This window comes from Equus quagga, chromosome 13 (genome assembly GCF_021613505.1).
Source record: "Equus quagga isolate Etosha38 chromosome 13, UCLA_HA_Equagga_1.0, whole genome shotgun sequence".
Lineage (NCBI taxonomy): Eukaryota > Metazoa > Chordata > Mammalia > Perissodactyla > Equidae > Equus > Equus quagga.
The window spans coordinates 89,652,089-89,668,954 of record NC_060279.1 but is presented as its reverse complement, the minus strand read 5'-3'; the positions used below and the strand labels follow the sequence as shown (position 1 = coordinate 89,668,954).

Genomic DNA, 16,866 nt, shown 5'->3' with positions numbered 1-16,866 from the left:
CTACCGATCTGTAACTCGCAGCCACTTCTTGGGGAGAAAATAAATGGGAAAACTACAACTCCCATGAGGCGAAGGGGCCAAGGCGCCCGCGGAAGTTGACTCGTACCCCCGGCCTGCAGGGAGTCGTAGTTTTCTTTGAAGCCTCCGCTCTCCTTTAGCCTAAAAGGCAGGAAATGCGACGTCAAGAGGTAGGGCTTCCGAGGAAGGAGACGAAGCTTTCGAGAGCAGCCGAGCAACTTCGACAAGAGGCGGGGCCATTAGACAGGGACGAAGGGGTCCGGAGCTAGCGTAGACCAATCAGGCTGCTGGGGGCGGGGCCTCCGCGGAAAGTGGGCGTGGCCTAGGGGGGAAATCGCCAAGAACGCGCCGGAGGTCCTAGCCCGGGAAGAGGCCCTCTGCGGTGCGGGAAAGGTGAGGGTCTGGGGGCTTCTAGACTCTTGGGATCCTGGGGAGGAAGGGAGACGGGGGACCAGAGGGTTGAAAAACTGGGTCCCCGGGGAGGACGAGCTGGGCACCAGTACTTCTAGATTCTGGGAAAAAAGGGGGCTGGGGGCCTGGATCTTTGGATCTGGGGAGAGAAGGGGTCGAGATCCCGGATTCCTGAGTCTGAGCGAAGACGGTGCTGGGTGCCAGGACTCCTGGGTCTAAGGAATGAAAAGCTGGAGGCTCGGAATCCTGGCTCCTGGGAAACGAGAGGTTGTCTTGACTCCTGGGGCGGGAGCGGGGGTGGCGGCACCGAGGGCCCAGACTCCTGGGTCCGGGGGAGGAGGAGGCTTGGGACAGACATTATTCAACTCTCCGTCCCCCCGCCAGATCACGCCGCCATGCCTCCCTCTGGGCGCCGCGCAGCCCTGCTCCTCCTGCCACCGCTGCTGCTGCTCCGCGCTGTTCTGGCCGTGCCTCTAGAGCGGGGGGCGTCCAAGGAGGAGAGCCCCGCGACCGAGAGCCCCGTGAGTGGCCCTGCCCTGCTCTCCAGCCAGGTGTTTGCAGTGGTACTACAATTCCCGCAGACCCCTTGCGTGGATACTCCCCCTACGGATGCGGCTTGGAGTTTGCCTGTCATTCTTTGCAATCCTGGGGCATTGACGTAGTGAAAAACTAGAGGGGAAGCGGAGCGGGCAGCTTTCTAAGTCCCTGACTCTCAGGTGTGGGAAATCAGGTCAGATTTTAAGTGAAAAAGCTGTGTCACTTCCCCCTCCCCAAACCTCTCTGTTCTTTTTAAGACGCCCCTCCGCTCAGAAGGAATCCGAAAAAAAAAAAAGAACTACATTTCCCAGTAACACCTTGAGCAGGTGTTGTTAGCTAACTAGGGTGTTCTTGCTTCATGGAGCTCATGGGAGTTGTAGTTTCAATTATGAAGGGGCACGTAAACTGTTCATTTATTAATTCCGACACGTATTTATCAAACACTCTGAAAACTTTGGTTTTAGGGAATTTGGAACTTTAAAGATCCTCAAAGTCGATGCCCTGAGTTGTGGCCTGAATCCTCCTACAGCTCCCCTTCGGCATGGACCGGTCACTGTCTCCAGCACAGATCATACCGTGCTCCTGTGTGGCAGGTCGCCACCCAGTGAGTTAGGCCTTTGCTCCGTGAAATCTTTGCAGACATCGAAGGGCAGCTTGAGTCCTCTGTTCCTTCATTCATCCCACACATTTCTTGAGCACCTTCGATGAGCCAATCACCGTGCTGGTGCCAGGCCCCTGCCCTCGCAGACCAGCCTAGCTCACTGGGAAGACAACCAGAGGTGACAGCCAGAGAGGAAGGGTCCCTTGAGCTGAGATCTGAAGTGCAGGGAAGAGCATTCCAGGCAGAGGGAACAACCTTGGGCAAAGGCTGCGTGGTGGGGGAGAGCAGAGTGAGTGGGGGGACTTGGCTGGAGGAGGCCAGTGTGGCTGAGCAGAGCGAGCGAAGGGGAGATGAGGTCAGAGAGGGGATAGGGGCACTGCCTTGGGGGCCACGGTGGAGAATTTCTTTATTCTGAGGCCAATAGAAAGCACAGAGGGTTATAAACATCAATAAAAGCAACAGCAATCATAATAACATTGATAGCTCCTACTAAGTACCAGGCACTGTGTTTAATATTTAAAGATATTAACTCATGGGGCCGGCCCGATGGTGCAGTGGTTAAGTTCTCATGATCCGCTTCGGCGGCCTGGGGTTCGCCGGTTCGAATCCCAGGTGCGGACATGGCACCGCTTGGCAAGCCATGCTGTGGCAAGTGTCTCACATATAAAGTAGAGGAAGATCGGCACAGATCTTAGCTCAGGGCCAGTCTTCCTTGGCAAAAAAAGAGGATTGGCAGCAGATATTAGCTCAGGGCTAATCTTCCTCAAAAAAAAAAAAAGATATTAACTCATATAATCCTCACAAGAGCCTCTATGAGGTGGGTACTCATTAACCTTACTTTACAGACAAGGAAACCAGAGCTCAGAGACGTTAAGTAACTTACCCAAGGGCTGAGGTTGCCAGATTTAGCCAATAAAAACACAGGACACCCAGTTAAATCTGAACTTCAGATAAACAGTAAATAATCATAAGTGCACGCCATGCAATCTACTTATACTAGAAGTTATTGTTTATTTAAATTTAACTAGGCGTCCTAGCAGTCCTGACAAGATCACATAGCTAGTAACTGGCAGATTTGGGATTCTAGGCAACCATATCTGGCTGAATAACGGCCTGCAAAGATGTGCCCGGCCTAGTTCCCGGAGCCTGTGACTATATTACCTGGTATGGCAAAAGTGTTTGCAGGTGTGATTGCGTTAAGCCTCTTGAGGGGAAGAAATGAGCCTGCATTGTCCAGGCGGCGCCAATGTAATCACAAGCGCCCCCTCAAAGAAGGAGGCAGGAAGGTCAGAGCCAGAGGCGAAGTGATGATGTCAGCAGAGGTCAGCGTGATGCAGGGCCACGAGCCAAGGGGGGTGGGCGCCTCTGGAAGTGGACTCTCCCCTGGAGCCTGCAAGACAGGCTCCCCCCCGCCAACCCAGTTTGGCCTTCCGACTTCCAGAACTCCGAGAGGATCTATTTGCGTGGCTCTAAGCCCCTGGGTTCTCATACTTCCTTACAGCAGCTCTGGGAGACGAGTGCACCCACAGTAACGTAGCCGGGTTGCCCCGCTGCCGTTTAGCAAGCACCTGCAAGGTGTTTCTCAACCTATATAATGGCAGCTGGAATAGATGGTGTAGCTTTTCTATGCTTTCCACCCTGCCAGACCGCTCATCTCAGTTACTGCGCGCCTCAGCTCTGAGAGGGATCCAATTTATTGCCTATGTTTCAAATGGAAGAGTGAGGCCCAGGAAGAGGAAAGTGCCAGCCGCCTAGGCATGGCAGGGCTGGGACCAGGAGCCCAGGGATGCCCATCTGTCTTGTTCACTTACTGTGTCCCGTGGAACAGCACCTGACACGCAGTAGAGGCCCGGTGAACGGTTGTTGAATGAATGAATGAATGTATGTTTCACTGCTTGGCAACAAATGCCAGTGTGTTTGCTCTTTAAGCACCTACTCGGAGGGCGGTGTTGTCCTGGGTGTTTACCCGTGTGATTTTCATCTCGTCTCCTCTGCAGACGTGGGAAGAGCTGAGAGCTGTGGCCCAGAGGGTCAGGCAGACGTGGATTGGAAGCGGGGTCTGCTGACTCCAGATCCTTTGTCCCGTGGGGCAGGCCTGCTGCTCTGGGGGTGGGGGGGTGTCTCTGGGTCCCTCAGCAGGTGCCCACGGGGGCAGGGCCTGAGTCCTCCCTGCAGGGAGGGGCGGAGGCTGGGGGCTGCTATGTTCATCCTTGTCACCTCAGGACACGGGCCTGTACTACCACCGGTACCTCCAGGAGGTCATCAACGTGCTGGAGACGGACGGGCACTTCCGGGAGAAGCTGCAGGCCGCCAACGCCGAGGACATCAAGGTGCGGCTGCGGGCGAGCGTGGGGGGAGGGAGGCCGAGGGAGATGCTCTTCCCACTCGCCCCTCCTCTAACTGTCACTCGGCCTCCCGAGGAGCTGCGATTATTGCCGTCTTACAGAGGCGCACACTGAGGCCCTGGTAGCGGTGTTTGTCCTTTCCGGGCTGAGCCCACAGCCCACGCCCCACCCCATCCCCCGGGAAAGGATACTGGCCCTCCCCCATGAGGTGAGAGGACCGCCTGCCCCCACCCGTCCTCCCCACCCTGCCACACACGACCCCCCAAACACCAGCCCAGGAGAGACCCCGGGGCCTGGGACTGATGAGGATGTGGCCTTGCTCCCCTCACAACCTCTCAGCATGCCTGAGACTCTGTCCCCATCAATGGATGGGCAGAACCTGAGACGGGCCCAGCCCCTCCCACTGCCCAGCTGGGCAAACCGAGGCCCAGGAGGCCACCCGGCTTGCCCAAGGTCAGACCACTGGCAAGTGATGTCAGAAACAGAGTGGCCACTTAGGCAGGCGGGTTCCGGAGTGGGACGGTGCCGGCCCCATCCCAGCTCTGCCTCGGTCTCCTGGACAAGTGGCCACCCCTCACTGGGCCTGGGTTTCCTTCTCAGAAGACAAGGAGGCTGGTGCAGGCGTCTTCCTGTGGGGTGGGGGGCGGTTGGGCGAATCAGAGAGAATCCCCACGTCAAGGGCTCAGCCTGCCGCATCGGAAGCCTGCGATCGACGTCAGTCATCATTGGTGGCAATAACATCAGCCCCCGTTTTGAGGTCCAGAGCAGGAAAAGCGTGTGCTGGGGTCATGCTGTGAAGTGGTGACAGGGCTGGGACTTGAATGCCGGCCCCAGGACTTCCAGGCCCTGGGGAGATATGACACCAACTTGGTCATCAGGCTGGAAGCTCGCCTCCCCTCGTCACTGTCTGAGGGACCTTGGGCAAGTGGCTTCTCCTCCTGGGCCTCAGTTTGTTCATCTGTAAAATGGGGCCGTGGGCAGGAGTAGAGGACGGACTCGGTGACTCCGGGGCAGGGCTTGGCCCATCGTAGGTGCCTGGCTGGTTAGGGTTAATATGACTGTTATTGTGGTCACTTCGTCCTGTTGCCTCTGCAAGAGCCACGCCCCCCATGGGCTGGAGAGACCCATGTGAGTCATGAGTGCCTGGAAAAGCGATCGGGCAGTAAGAGAGAGCAGAGGGCGTGGGGAAACCGTACAGAGGGGCCAGCCCAGTGCGACAAGCGAGATGGGGCTTGTAAGGCGAGGACCGCCCCCCCCCCCGCCCCCACCCTGGGAGGAGCAATTCTGAGTGGGCGTGTCCGTGGTACAGAAAGTGAAGTGTGTGTGTGTTGGGGGGCTGGCATTTCTGGCAGTGGGAAGTATGTCTGCAAAGGAAGCATTCTGGTACCTTCACCTGGCTGCTGGTGGTTCCTCATAACTGACATGAAGACAGGGGAGCCAGGGCTGGAGGGGCATGTGGGTGCAGGGTCTTGAGTGCCAGGCTCAGGGATTCTGTCCTGGGGGCACTGGGGAGCCATGGGGGGCTGTGAGCAGGAGAGGGGTCAGCTCTGATGGAGAAGCAGATGTAATCCAAAAGGATAATAGAGGTAGCTCAGAGAAGGCATCCTGCTCAGCACAGTGTGTGTGTGTGTGTGTGTGTGTGTGTGTGTGGTGGGGACAGCGAGGATCTGGTTAGGCTTGAAAAGCGGTGGCGAGAGAGCATCCCAGGCAGAGGGACCAGCATGTGCAAAGGCCCAGTGGTGGAAAAGATCCTGAAGCATGGGGGCCTCCGCCCAGTTAGCATTGCTGGAACCGAGAGTGAAATTTGATGAGTGATGAGAGAAAGGGCTGCCGAGGTGGGCAGGGCCTTGAATGCCAGGCTCAGGGGCTGGGACCTTGTGTCCGGCTCTGAGGAGCCTCAGGGGGCAGCAGAAAGCTTGTAGAAGGTTCCAGAGAGGACGAGGCTGCCCAGCATGCCCTGTGCTGGGCCTCCAGCCTGACCAGTGTCCCTTCTCTCTGCGGGCAGAGTGGGAAGCTGAGCCGTGAGCTGGACTTCGTCAGCCACCATGTCCGCACCAAGCTGGACGAGCTCAAGCGGCAGGAGGTGTCACGGCTGCGGATGCTGCTCAAGGCCAAGATGGACGCCCAGCAGGAGCCCAGTAAGGGGGAGCAGGGTGGGGGTCTCCCTCTGGGGCTGCAGGTGATTTTTGAGCTGGGCACGTGGGGCCCCCTGGGGCCTCGTTCTCCCCCCTCTGTAAAATGTGCGGGGAAGATTAATCGAGATCATTTGTGGTGTTTTTTCTGGTGTTTTTTTTTTGGTTTTGGTTTTGTTTTTTTTTGCTGAGGAAGATTGGCCCTGAGCTAACATCTGTTGTCAGTCTTCCTCTTTTTGCTGAGGAAGATTGGCCCTGAGCTAACTTCTGTGCCCATCTTCCTCTATTTTATGTGGGACACCACCACAGCATGGCTTGACAAGCAGCGCTAGGTCCGCGCCCAGAATCTGAACCCACAAACCCTGGGCCACCAAAGTGGAGCATGCGAACTTAACCACTACACCACTGGGCTGGCCCCTTAATTAAATTTTCTTCCTAGCACAATCTACTATTGACATTCCTCTGTTGTTGGTTGGTTTTTCCTGTTTCAGCTTATTTTTATCTTTTAAAATCAGGCTTCTTTAAAATTTTGGTGTAAGCTCCAACTTACCAAAAATTGCAAGAACAGGACAAAAAGCTCCCAAATACCTTTAACCCAAATTCTCCGATTGTTAGCTTTTGCTCTGTTTCCTTTTCATTCTTGTTGATGAATTCCTTTCAGACACTGTATCCTTTTACGCCGACATATTTCTGTGTGGTTTTCTTTAGAACAACGGCCTTCACCTCCATAACCACAGTAGGTCAAAGTCAGGAAGTTCACCAGGTGACTGTGTTTTTCCTTGCTTAGTTGTTTTCTCTCTCCCCCACAAGAATGATTCTAATTTCCTGGCATTTATATCTGAGAATACATATATATATAACTTTTTTTTTTTTGCTGAGGAAGATTGGCCCTGAGCTAACATCTGTGCCAATCTTCCTCTATTTTGTATGTGGGACGCCACCACAGCATGGCTTGATGAACGGTACATAGATCTGTGCCCAGGATCCAAAGCAGCAAATCCCGGGCCGCCAAAGCAGAGCGCACAAACTTAACCACTACACCACCGGGCCAGCCCCTCTGCCATGCTGTTGTAACTATTACAGTTTCAGAGTCTGATTTGATCTCTGCTAAATTACGTGTCCCCTTGTCACTAATGAGAAACATATCTCCTGTTCATTGGCTGCTTATTATGCCCCACACGCTGTGCTGTGTCATTCAACTGGTGGCCCTTCACCCGCTCACAGTATCTCCAGACCCCAACCACTTCTCACCACAGCCGTGGCCGCCACTCAGGTCCCGCTGGATCACTGCCATCGCTTCCCCCCTGGGCTCCCTGCCACCACCCCCGCTGTGCCCACTTGTTCTGTTTCCCTGCAGCAGCAGTTGGGATCCTGTTAGCGCCTGTGTGAGATTCCTGTGGCCAGTGTGACAGATTACCACGAACTTAGTGGCTTAAAACAACACCCATTTATTTCCTTACAGTTTAGAGATCAGAAGTCGGAAATCAGGGGCCGGCCCTGTGGCCGAGTGGTTGAGTTTAGGTGCTCCACTTCGGCGGCCTGGGGTTCACCGTTTCGGATCCTGGGTGCGGATCTACACACCGCTCATCAGCCATGCTGTGGTGGCATCCCACATATAAAGTAGAGGAAGATGGGCACGGATGTTAGCTCAGGGCCAGTCTTCCTCAGCAAAAAGAGGAGGATTGGCAGCAGATGTTAGCTCAGGGCCAATCTTCCTTGCCAAAAAAAAAAAGAAAGAAAGAAAAAAAGAAAACACCACCACAAAAACTGAAATCAGTCTCAAAGGGGCCAAAATGCAGGTGTCAGCAGGGCTGGATCCTTCTCAAGGCTGCGGGGGAGAATCTGTTTCCTTGCCTTTTCTGGCTTCTAGAACTACATTCCCGGGCTGGTAGCCCCTTCCTTCATCTTCAAAGCCGGCAGCATGGTGTTTTTCCTCAGTCATCACACTGCTTTCCACTCTGGTCAGATGTCCCTCTGCCTCCCTCTTCTGAGGACCCGCCTGATGACACTGGGCTCACCTGGGTAATCCAGGGTCGTCTCCCCATCCCAGGATGCTTAGTCTGATCACATCTGCGAAGTCCCTTTTGCCACGTGAGGTCACCTATTCCCAGGTTCAGGACCAGGACGTGGACACCTTGGGGGCCGTTATTCAGCCCACAACAACACCCCATTCAAGTCCTGTCCATCCTCTGCTCAGAGCCTGCCGTGGCTCCCCTGCGCCCTCGGGATCAAGGCCACACTCGTCATTGCTTCTCGGAGGCCCAGCCCTGCCCTCCACCCCGGTGCCCTCGCTCACCCTCTGTCCTCAGCACTTTGAGGAAGTGCTGGAGTGCCACGTTCTCCTCGCCTCAGGACCTTTGCCCGTGCGCTTCCCCCTGCCGGGGACATTTTTCCTCAGGGCTCTCCGTGTGGCTGACTGAGCTCAGGTGTCGCCTCCTCCCAGAGGCCTCCTGCCCTGACCGTCCTGTGTGACGGAGCCCCCGTTCGAGTCCTTTGTGGTCGTGTGTTCGTCCCTTAGCCTCCCATTCTCGTCTCTTGACTCAGGGCTCCGGGAGGCAGATGCCGTCACTGTTTGGTTCCTGCTGTGTCCACGGTGCCGCGGACGGGGCCGGCCTGGAGTGGGGGCTCAGTGCACGTTGGTGGCATGAATAGGGAATCGTGAGATTCCATCTGTGCCCGTCTCCTGGGCGCCTGTCCCTCCTCTGGGTTCACCCGGGCCCCAAGCTGCCTCGCCTTCAGCCCAGGCCACTGGATCCCAGCCACCTGTTTGGGTGTCTTTCACCCCCACCGGGCCAGGAGCTGCTGGAGGGCCGGCCTGGGTCTCATTCACCTCTGGGCCCCCGGGAGGCCTCAGGACCAGGGAACAAGTGGGTGCTGAGCATGCATGTGTGTGTTTGTGCGCTCCCTTCTTGACTGCCTGGAAAGTTCTGGACAAGGAGGCTGCATTACTTTGCTGGGGCTGCTGTAACAAAGAACCATAGACGGGGTGGCTTCAACAACAGACAGTTATTATCTCTCAGTTCTGGAGGCCAGAAGTCATGGTGTCAGCAGGGCTGGGGGCGAGCCCCATGGCATAGTGGTTAAGTTCATGTGCTCTGCTTCGGTGGCCTGGGTTCCTGGGTTCAGATCCCAGGCATGGACCTACACCACTCGTCAGCCATGTTGTGGTGGCAACCCACATACAAAATAGAGGAAGACTGGCACAGATGTTAGCTCAGGGCCAATCTTCCTCAAGGGGAAAAAAAAAAAAAGAAAAGCAGGGTTGGTTCCTTCTGAGGGCCATGAGGGGGATGTGTTCTACATCTTTTTTCTCCTTGGCTTGGAGATGGCCATCTTCCCCGTGTCTTTTCACACCGTCTTCCCTCTGTGTGTGTCTCTGTGTCCCAATTTCCCCTTCTTATAAGGCCACCAGTCCTATTAGATTAGGGCCACCCTACTGACCTCATGTTAACTTGATCACCTCCATGAAGACCCTCCCTCCAACTAAGGTCACACTCTGAGGTCCTGGCCGTGAGGACTTCAGCGAATTAATTTTGGGGTACACACTTCAACCCATCACAGTGGTCGAGCGCCTGTGCTCTGGAGCCCAACAACTCATTCTGTTCCTCCCTCTGCCACTTCCTAGATGGTAACCTAGACAAGTCACACGCCCTCTCTGGGCCTCAGTTTTTGCATCGCTAAAACAGGATAACCATGGAAACTATGTTGTAAGATTTCTGTGAAAAGTAAATGCATTAATATATTTAACGTGCTTAGAGCAGGGCCTGGCACAGAGTACGAGTGAGTTATTATCATGGTGATTATTATTTTAAGCATCAGACTCGGCCATGGCATTGCCTCCTCCAAGAAGCCCTCCCTGATTGCCCCAGGCTCATTCAGGCCGTCCTCTGGGCTTCCTCAGTGCCCTCTGTGACCTCTTTTAGAGCCTCTCTGCCCCAGAATAGGGATTTTGAAGGAAAGAGCATTCCATGAGTTGCTTTGTTTTTTTCCTCTTCCCCTTCATCCAGATGTACAGTTGGATCACCTGAGTCTCCTGAAGCAGTTTGAACATCTCGACCCTCAGAATCAGCACACGTTTGAGGCCCGGGACCTGGAGCTGCTGATCCAGACGGTAGCGTGAGGGGGGCCCAGAGGCAGAGTTCGGAGGGGGAGACGGGAACGGAGCCTGGAACGGGAGCCCGCTCGCTTGCTTGCCCTGCCTGGCATGTTCTCTGAGGTCAGAGGCTGCAGAGGGCCAGCAGTGTCTAAGAGCCCTCCTCAGATTCTCTACAGGAAAGCAGAGGGGGCCGGCCTGGTGGTGTAGTGGTTAACTTCACATGTTCCACTTCAGCAGCCGGGGGTTCCCAGGTTCGGATCCCAGTTGTGGACCTATACACCACTCATCAAGCCACGCTGCAGCAGCATCTCACATACAAAATAGAGGAAGATTGGCACGGATGTTAGCTCAGCGACAATCTTTTTAGAGGAAGATTGGCAGCAGATATTAGCTCAGGGCCAATCTTCCACACCAAAAAAAAAAAAAAAAAAAAAGGAAAAGGAAAGCAGAGGTGTAGGCAGGACAGACTTGGCTCCACTCAGATCTGGCTTTAAATCCCTCCCCAGTTTTGTCCTTCCCATATGACTTGGGATGGAGGCCGTCCCCTCTGTGTCCTTGTGGGAGGCAGACTTATGGTCCCCCAAAAAGATGTCACATCCTAGTCTGAGAAACCCGTGGCTGTGTGACCTCACATGGCAGAAGGGACTTTGACTCCAGTAGGAGAAGAAAACAATGGGACAGCCAAGGCAGGAAGCTGTGCTGGTGGCCTTGAAGATGGAGGAAGGGGCCACAAGCCTGGAATTCGGCTCTAGAAGCTGGAAGAGGGAAAGAAAAGGATTCTCCCCAAGGGAGCACGTTCCTACTGACACCTTAATTTCAGCCCAGTGAAACCAGTTTCAGACCCCTGGCCTCCACCCTGTAAGATGATAAATGTGTTGGGTTTTTCTTTTCTTTTTTTTTTTTTTTTGAGGAAGACTGGCCCTGAGCTAACATCCATGCCCACCTTCCTCTACTTTATATGTGGGACGCCCACCACAGCATGGCTTGCCAAGCGGTCCCATGTCCACACCCGGGCTCCGGAACCCCGGGCCGCCAAAGTGGAATGTGCGCACTTAACCGCTGCGCCACCTGGCCGGCCCCCTGTCTGTTTTTAGCTACCATGTTGATGACACTGTGTTACAGCAGCCGTAGGAACTAATACAGTCCTCATCCGGGAACTGGGATCCACAGCCCGGCCGCGTGGGGAAGGCCAGGGGTGGGCTGGGGGAGTGGACGGGGATGCCCAGGCCCACCCCTGCCTCTCCCGGGCTCACAGCCCTTCTGTGGCCCCTAGACGGGAAATCCACCCTCAGCCAGGCCTGGGCCCTGCTTTTCTGGCTACCGGAGCTCCACCTAGTGGCCGTGAAGATCATAGCAGTAGCCATTGGACGTTTTTGCTGCTTATTTCTAGAACATTCCAGAAGCTGTGTGCTCTTCTCCAGCCCCACTGTCATCTCTCACAGCCACTTCCTCACTGGGCTCCTTGCCTCTGCCTCCCTCTCCAGAAGCGTTTCTCTGCGCTCTTGACATTTGGGGCCGGATCGCGCTTTGTTATGGGGGCTGTCTGTGCCCTGGAGGATATTCAGCAGCCTCCCGGGCCTCTGCATCACTGAGAACCGCCCCCTGCGGGCCACAGTCGCCCCAGGTTCAGGACCTGGCCCTGCCGTCTGTTCCCCACACAACAGCTGTATTCATTTCCCACCGCTGCCGAATAACAAATAACCACAAACTCAGCAGCCTAAAACAACAGGAATTTATCTTAGAGTGTGGGTCAGAAGTCAAGGCGGGTCCTCCTGGGTGGATTAACTTCCTGTGGCTGCAGGCTCGGTGGCTGAGAACAACAGAAGTGTGTTCTCTCACGGTTCTGGAAGCCGGAAGTCCAAAATCGGGATCACTGGGCTCGCCGGAGGCGCTGGAGGCAAGTCCGCTCCTTGCCTCTTCCAGCTTCTCCGAGCTGCCAGCATGGCCTGGCTCGTAGACACATCACTCCGACCTCTGCCTCCGTCATCACATGGCGCTCTGCCTGTGTCTGTCTTTTCTGCAGCCTTCTTATAAAGACCCCAGTCACTGGGGTTAGGTCTCACCCTAATCCAGTAAGACCTCGTCTTAACTAATGCCATCCACAAAGACCGTATTTCCAAATAAGGTCACATTTGAGGTTCTGGGTGGACGTGAATTTTGTGGGGATAATAGTCAACCCAGTAGAGTATGTTATCTCCATTTTACAGACGTGGAAACTGAGGCACAGAGAGGGTGAGTAACTTGCCCAAGATCACACAGCTAGTGGGATTTGTTCATACAGCAGAGCCTGGATTTGAACCCTGGGCAAAAAAATTAGAGACCTCGTGTTCTTTACCGCCTAGGTGTACTGCTCTCCATATTAAGCCCATTTCCTGAAATTGTTCCTTATTACTTATTTCTCCAAGATCTTGAGATGGTCGAGGACTTGAGAGAGGTGGGTTAAAGCTGCTGTTGTGTAACTGCCCTGATCTCTGTTGAACAAACAAACAGAGGAGGCTGTGTTATGAGGCAAGAGCAGATCACAGAGACCGAGGGGTGAGATGAGGACGTGAGACCCAGGACAGGGTGGAGGCTGGCCAGGTTCAGACCCTGGCGTTTGGAGGCTGGAACTGGGGCGCTGGACAGAGAGGTGAGACGAGAGTGACCATCTGCCTTTCCCCAGGCCACCCGGGACCTCGCCCAGTACGACGCCGCCCATCACGAAGAGTTCAAACGCTATGAGATGCTCAAGGAGCACGAGAGACGCCGGTATCTGGAGTCACTGGGAGAGGAGCAGCGAAAGGAGGCAGAGAGGAAGCTGGAAGAGCAACAGCGCCGGCACCGAGAGCACCCCAAAGTCAATGTGCCTGTACGGACCCCCATTCCTGCCCACCCCTGACCTTGTCCAACTCGTCAAGCACCGCAAGACAAGAAAGTAGCTGAAGAACTACAACTCCCAGCAGACCCTGAGGCAAAAAGTACCTTTTATAATATGCCCAGCTACCCCAGGGGCTGCTGGGAGTTGTAGTTTTCTTGGTTTTCTTGCTTGAGGGGAATGACATTTGAGGGATGGGGGGACCCAGACTTCTTGCTCATGAGCCCCTGGCTCTCCCCTCCACAGGGCAGCCAAGCCCAGTTGAAGGAGGTATGGGAGGAGCTGGATGGATTGGACCCCAACAGGTTTAACCCCAAGACCTTCTTCATCCTGCATGGTAAGGTGGGGAGCGAGTCCCAAGACCCAGGCTGAACCTGGGGCTCTGACCTTTCTGGGGCCTGAATGCTAAGAAGGGGTCTCCCCATCCCGGCAGGGCTTCGGCAGGCTGAAGAGGTCAGAGCCCATTTCCCCGGGGGGTCTGGAAGGCCCTCCCCCTCCTGACTGCTAGCATCTGCCGAGGAAGAGCTAGACGTCTTCTGGGAGGCGCCAGATCTCTGGGTTCGGAGGACTGGCTGGTATCCTCTGATGGAGCGAACCAGGCTTCGCCAGGCCCAGGCCCCCATCCCACGCAGCCCAGAGGCCCTGGTCTCCTCTGGGAGCCCTATGGCTGAGCCCTAGTCAATAGGCGTCCGGGGACCTGGGAAGCCCCTTCTCCGTGGTGGCTCAGACACACATCCTCCTTCATTCTCTTCCTATCGGGAAACAGCCTGGGTCGCCAGGCCCCCTCGGGTGTGCCCAGGACCCTGACCCAGAAGCTACAGCCTGTCAACAGAGCTTAGCAGGGCCCGATTCGTTCATTCAGCAAACGCTTACTAAGCTCCAAAGACCAAGCTGCTCAGAGATGCTATGGATCCAGCCGGGGACAAACGCAGTGCCCCTCGCAGAGCCAGCGGTCAGGCGAGCAGCTCCTACTGGGTTTCGGTGAATCTCAGAGACCATGGAGTGTAGGATACACTAGAGATTTACATAAGCCGCCCATTAAGCTGACACAGGTGATAAGATGCCGCCCGATTTCGGGGATGACAAAATAAAGGGAAAAAGAAAAAAAGGAGGGGCCGGCCCCTTGGCTGAGTGGTTAAGTTCGGGGGCTCCGCGACAGGCGGCCCAGTGTTTTGTTGGTTCGAATCCTGGGCGCAGACATGGCACTGCTCATCAAACTGCGCTGAGGCAGCATCCCACATGCCACAACTAGAAGGACCCACAACGAAGAATATACAACTATGTACCGGGGGGCTTTGGGGAGGAAAAGGAAAAAAATAAAATCTTTAAAAAAAAAAAAAGGAAAAAGAAAAAAAGGACATCTTAGAATCAGTGAAGTAGGTTCTATGGGACAGTCTCAGGTAGTGACGTGTACCCTGGAAATAAGGACAGCAGGCTTAGGGGCCTAGAGTGACAATTTTAGATAGCCTGCTCAGAGAAGGTTTTACTAGACCAATAGAACTTTCTATGCTGATGGAAATGTTCTAGTCTGTGCCGTCCAGCACAGCAGCCACCAGCTCCATGTGGCTACCAGGCACATGAAAAGTGGGTTTGACGACTAAGGAAGTGAATGTTTTTGTAGTTTTATTTATTTTTTATTTTTTGAGGAAGATTAGCCCTGAGCTAACATCTACCGCCAATCCTCTTTTTTGCTGAGGAAGACTGGCCCTGAGCTAACATCCGTGCCCATCTTCCTCTACTTTCTATGTGGGATGCCACCACTTCGTGGCTTGATAAGTGGCACATAGGTCCATGCCCGGGATCCGAACCAGTGAACCCCAGGCTGCCGAAACAGAGCGTGCAAACTTCACCGCTGCGCCACTGGGCCGGCCCCAAGAGGTGATATTTGAACTGAGATCTCAGTGAAGTGAGGGGTTGAGCCTTGCAGATGTTTGGGAAGAACGTTCTAGGTGGCGGGAACAGCAAGCACACACAGGGAAGAATGAACTTGGTGGGTTTCCCAGGTCACTGGAAGCAGAATGCATGAAGAGCAGAGGGATAGGAAAGATGGCTGGGGAGGTGACAGCAGCCGGACCCCTCAGCACCTTACAGCCAGGGTGGGGAACTTGGCTTTTATTCTTGTCTGTCATAGGACACCACAAAAGGGTTTGGAGCAGAGGACTCATGCCATCTGCCTGAACCCATGTGGGTATTGTGTTGAGGACAGGCTGTTGGGGGCGAGGGCCAAGCCAGGAGCCTAGTGAGACTGGACCGTAGGAAGTAGGAAGGAGAGGTCAGATTCTGGATTCCTCTCGAAGGTTAAGCTGGAAGGACTCGCAGATGGGCTGGATGAGGATTAGGAGGAAACAAAGGGTCAAGGGTAACTCCAAGGCATTTGGCCTGAACAACTGGAAGGATGGGGAGGGAAGAGTAAGCATGCCTGGCAGGGAAAATTGGCGACTGTGTCTGCTCCTGTTAATGTAGAGCTGTCTGTTAGACGTTTACGTGGAGACGGAGGGTAGGCAGTTGGCTCTTCATGTGTGCAGGCACCTTAGGGATGGCACTGAAAGTTGAGACTGGAGAACCCATCTAAGGAAGTGCTGGCCAATCGAACTCTCTTTGTGATGATGGAAGATGTTCTGTGCCACCCAATATGGCGGCCACCAGCCACATGTGGCTATTGAGTAGAAGTGGGACTGATAAACTGAGATTTTAATCTTAATCAATTTAAATGTAAACACCCCGTGTGGCTAGTGGCTACCATTGGACAGATTCCAAGATTAGACAGAGAAGAGGTCCCAGGCCAGAGCCCCGGGGTGCACCAATCGGTAGAGGTCAGAGCCAGCAAAGCAGAATGAGCGGCAGCTGGAGAGGAGAGAATGATGTCGTGGAAGCCAAGGAAAGAAAGTCAGATAAGATGTGGGCTAAATATTAACCAGTGGATTTGCAAGGTCAAGGTTCTCGGCCATCTCCACAGGACCAGTTGTGGGTGCTGATCTGAGTGAGCAGAAGAGTGGAGACAGTGAGCGGGGCCCATGAGGCTTAGGAGCCTGGAGCCCTGTGGTCCGACGAGCTGGATGGGCAGGGAGCGGCTCCTCTGGCAACTAGAGTTGCCCCTGGATCCTGGGCAAAGAGGGCTGATCCTGTGCCCAGATCACTGTGTGCTAGGGATCAAGGCATCCTGCATGACAACAGCCCAAGAATGGTCCCAGTAAAGCCCCACCTTCACTTACTCCATTCTTGGGACCCTGGTTGGTAGGGAATGGGCTGTGCCAGTAACAGACCCATGGGGCGCCAAAGCCTAAAGGCCACCGTTTTACTGTCAGAGACCTGTTGTTACCTGTCCTCTGATGACAGACCCCGCAGCAGCCCCAGATTCCATCTCTAGCAGGTCCCTCAGGAACCTGACCCACCCCGTCCTCTGTCCCCCAAGATACCTTCTTATCTTCCCCTCAGACATCAATAGCGACGGTGTCCTCGATGAGCAGGAGCTGGAGGCCCTCTTCACCAAGGAGGTGAGCATCTTGGAAGCCCTGGGAACAGAGGATGCCCAGATCAGCCACGTGTCTCCTCGGATTCCCCTGAAAACAACTCCCAGCAGCCCCTGGGGCAAAAAGAGGCTGCCAGGAGTGGCAGGGTGACCCGAGGACTGGTTGAAGTTGTCTGGTTGTTTGAAGAGGTGGAGTAACGTAGGGAAGAGGTTGCCCTGGACCCCTCCATATGTCCTGACTCTCGCTTGACCCTACAGCTGGAGAAGGTGTATGACCCAAAGAACGAGGAAGACGACATGCGGGAGATGGAGGAGGAGCGGCTGCGCATGCGGGAGCACGTGATGAAGAATGTGCGCGTGCGCGCGCGCGCGGGGGGGGGGGGGGGGGGGGGGGGGGGGGGGG

The 16,866-nt window shown here is 54.9% G+C and overlaps 1 protein-coding gene across 3 annotated transcripts in view; it reads left to right on the top strand.

Annotated features, from left to right (window-relative positions):
• The first annotated feature begins 263 nt into the window (after positions 1 to 263).
• Positions 264 to 16,866, top strand: part of NUCB1 (nucleobindin 1) — a 19,076-nt gene continuing 2,473 nt past the window's right edge. Inside the window, exons 1-9 of one of the 3 annotated variants that reach the window (XM_046683073.1) lie at positions 264 to 411; positions 814 to 980; positions 3,790 to 3,897; positions 5,918 to 6,050; positions 10,052 to 10,155; positions 12,803 to 12,988; positions 13,241 to 13,331; positions 16,430 to 16,488; positions 16,722 to 16,814. In XM_046683073.1, the coding sequence (XP_046539029.1) occupies positions 825 to 980; positions 3,790 to 3,897; positions 5,918 to 6,050; positions 10,052 to 10,155; positions 12,803 to 12,988; positions 13,241 to 13,331; positions 16,430 to 16,488; positions 16,722 to 16,814 (930 nt within the window). In that variant the 5' untranslated portion in view covers positions 264 to 411; positions 814 to 824. Of the gene's footprint in view, positions 412 to 813; positions 993 to 3,789; positions 3,898 to 5,917; positions 6,051 to 10,051; positions 10,156 to 12,802; positions 12,989 to 13,240; positions 13,332 to 16,429; positions 16,489 to 16,721; positions 16,815 to 16,866 lie in introns of all 3 variants that reach the window. The other 2 variants (XM_046683072.1, XM_046683074.1) reach the window with 2 other exon arrangements.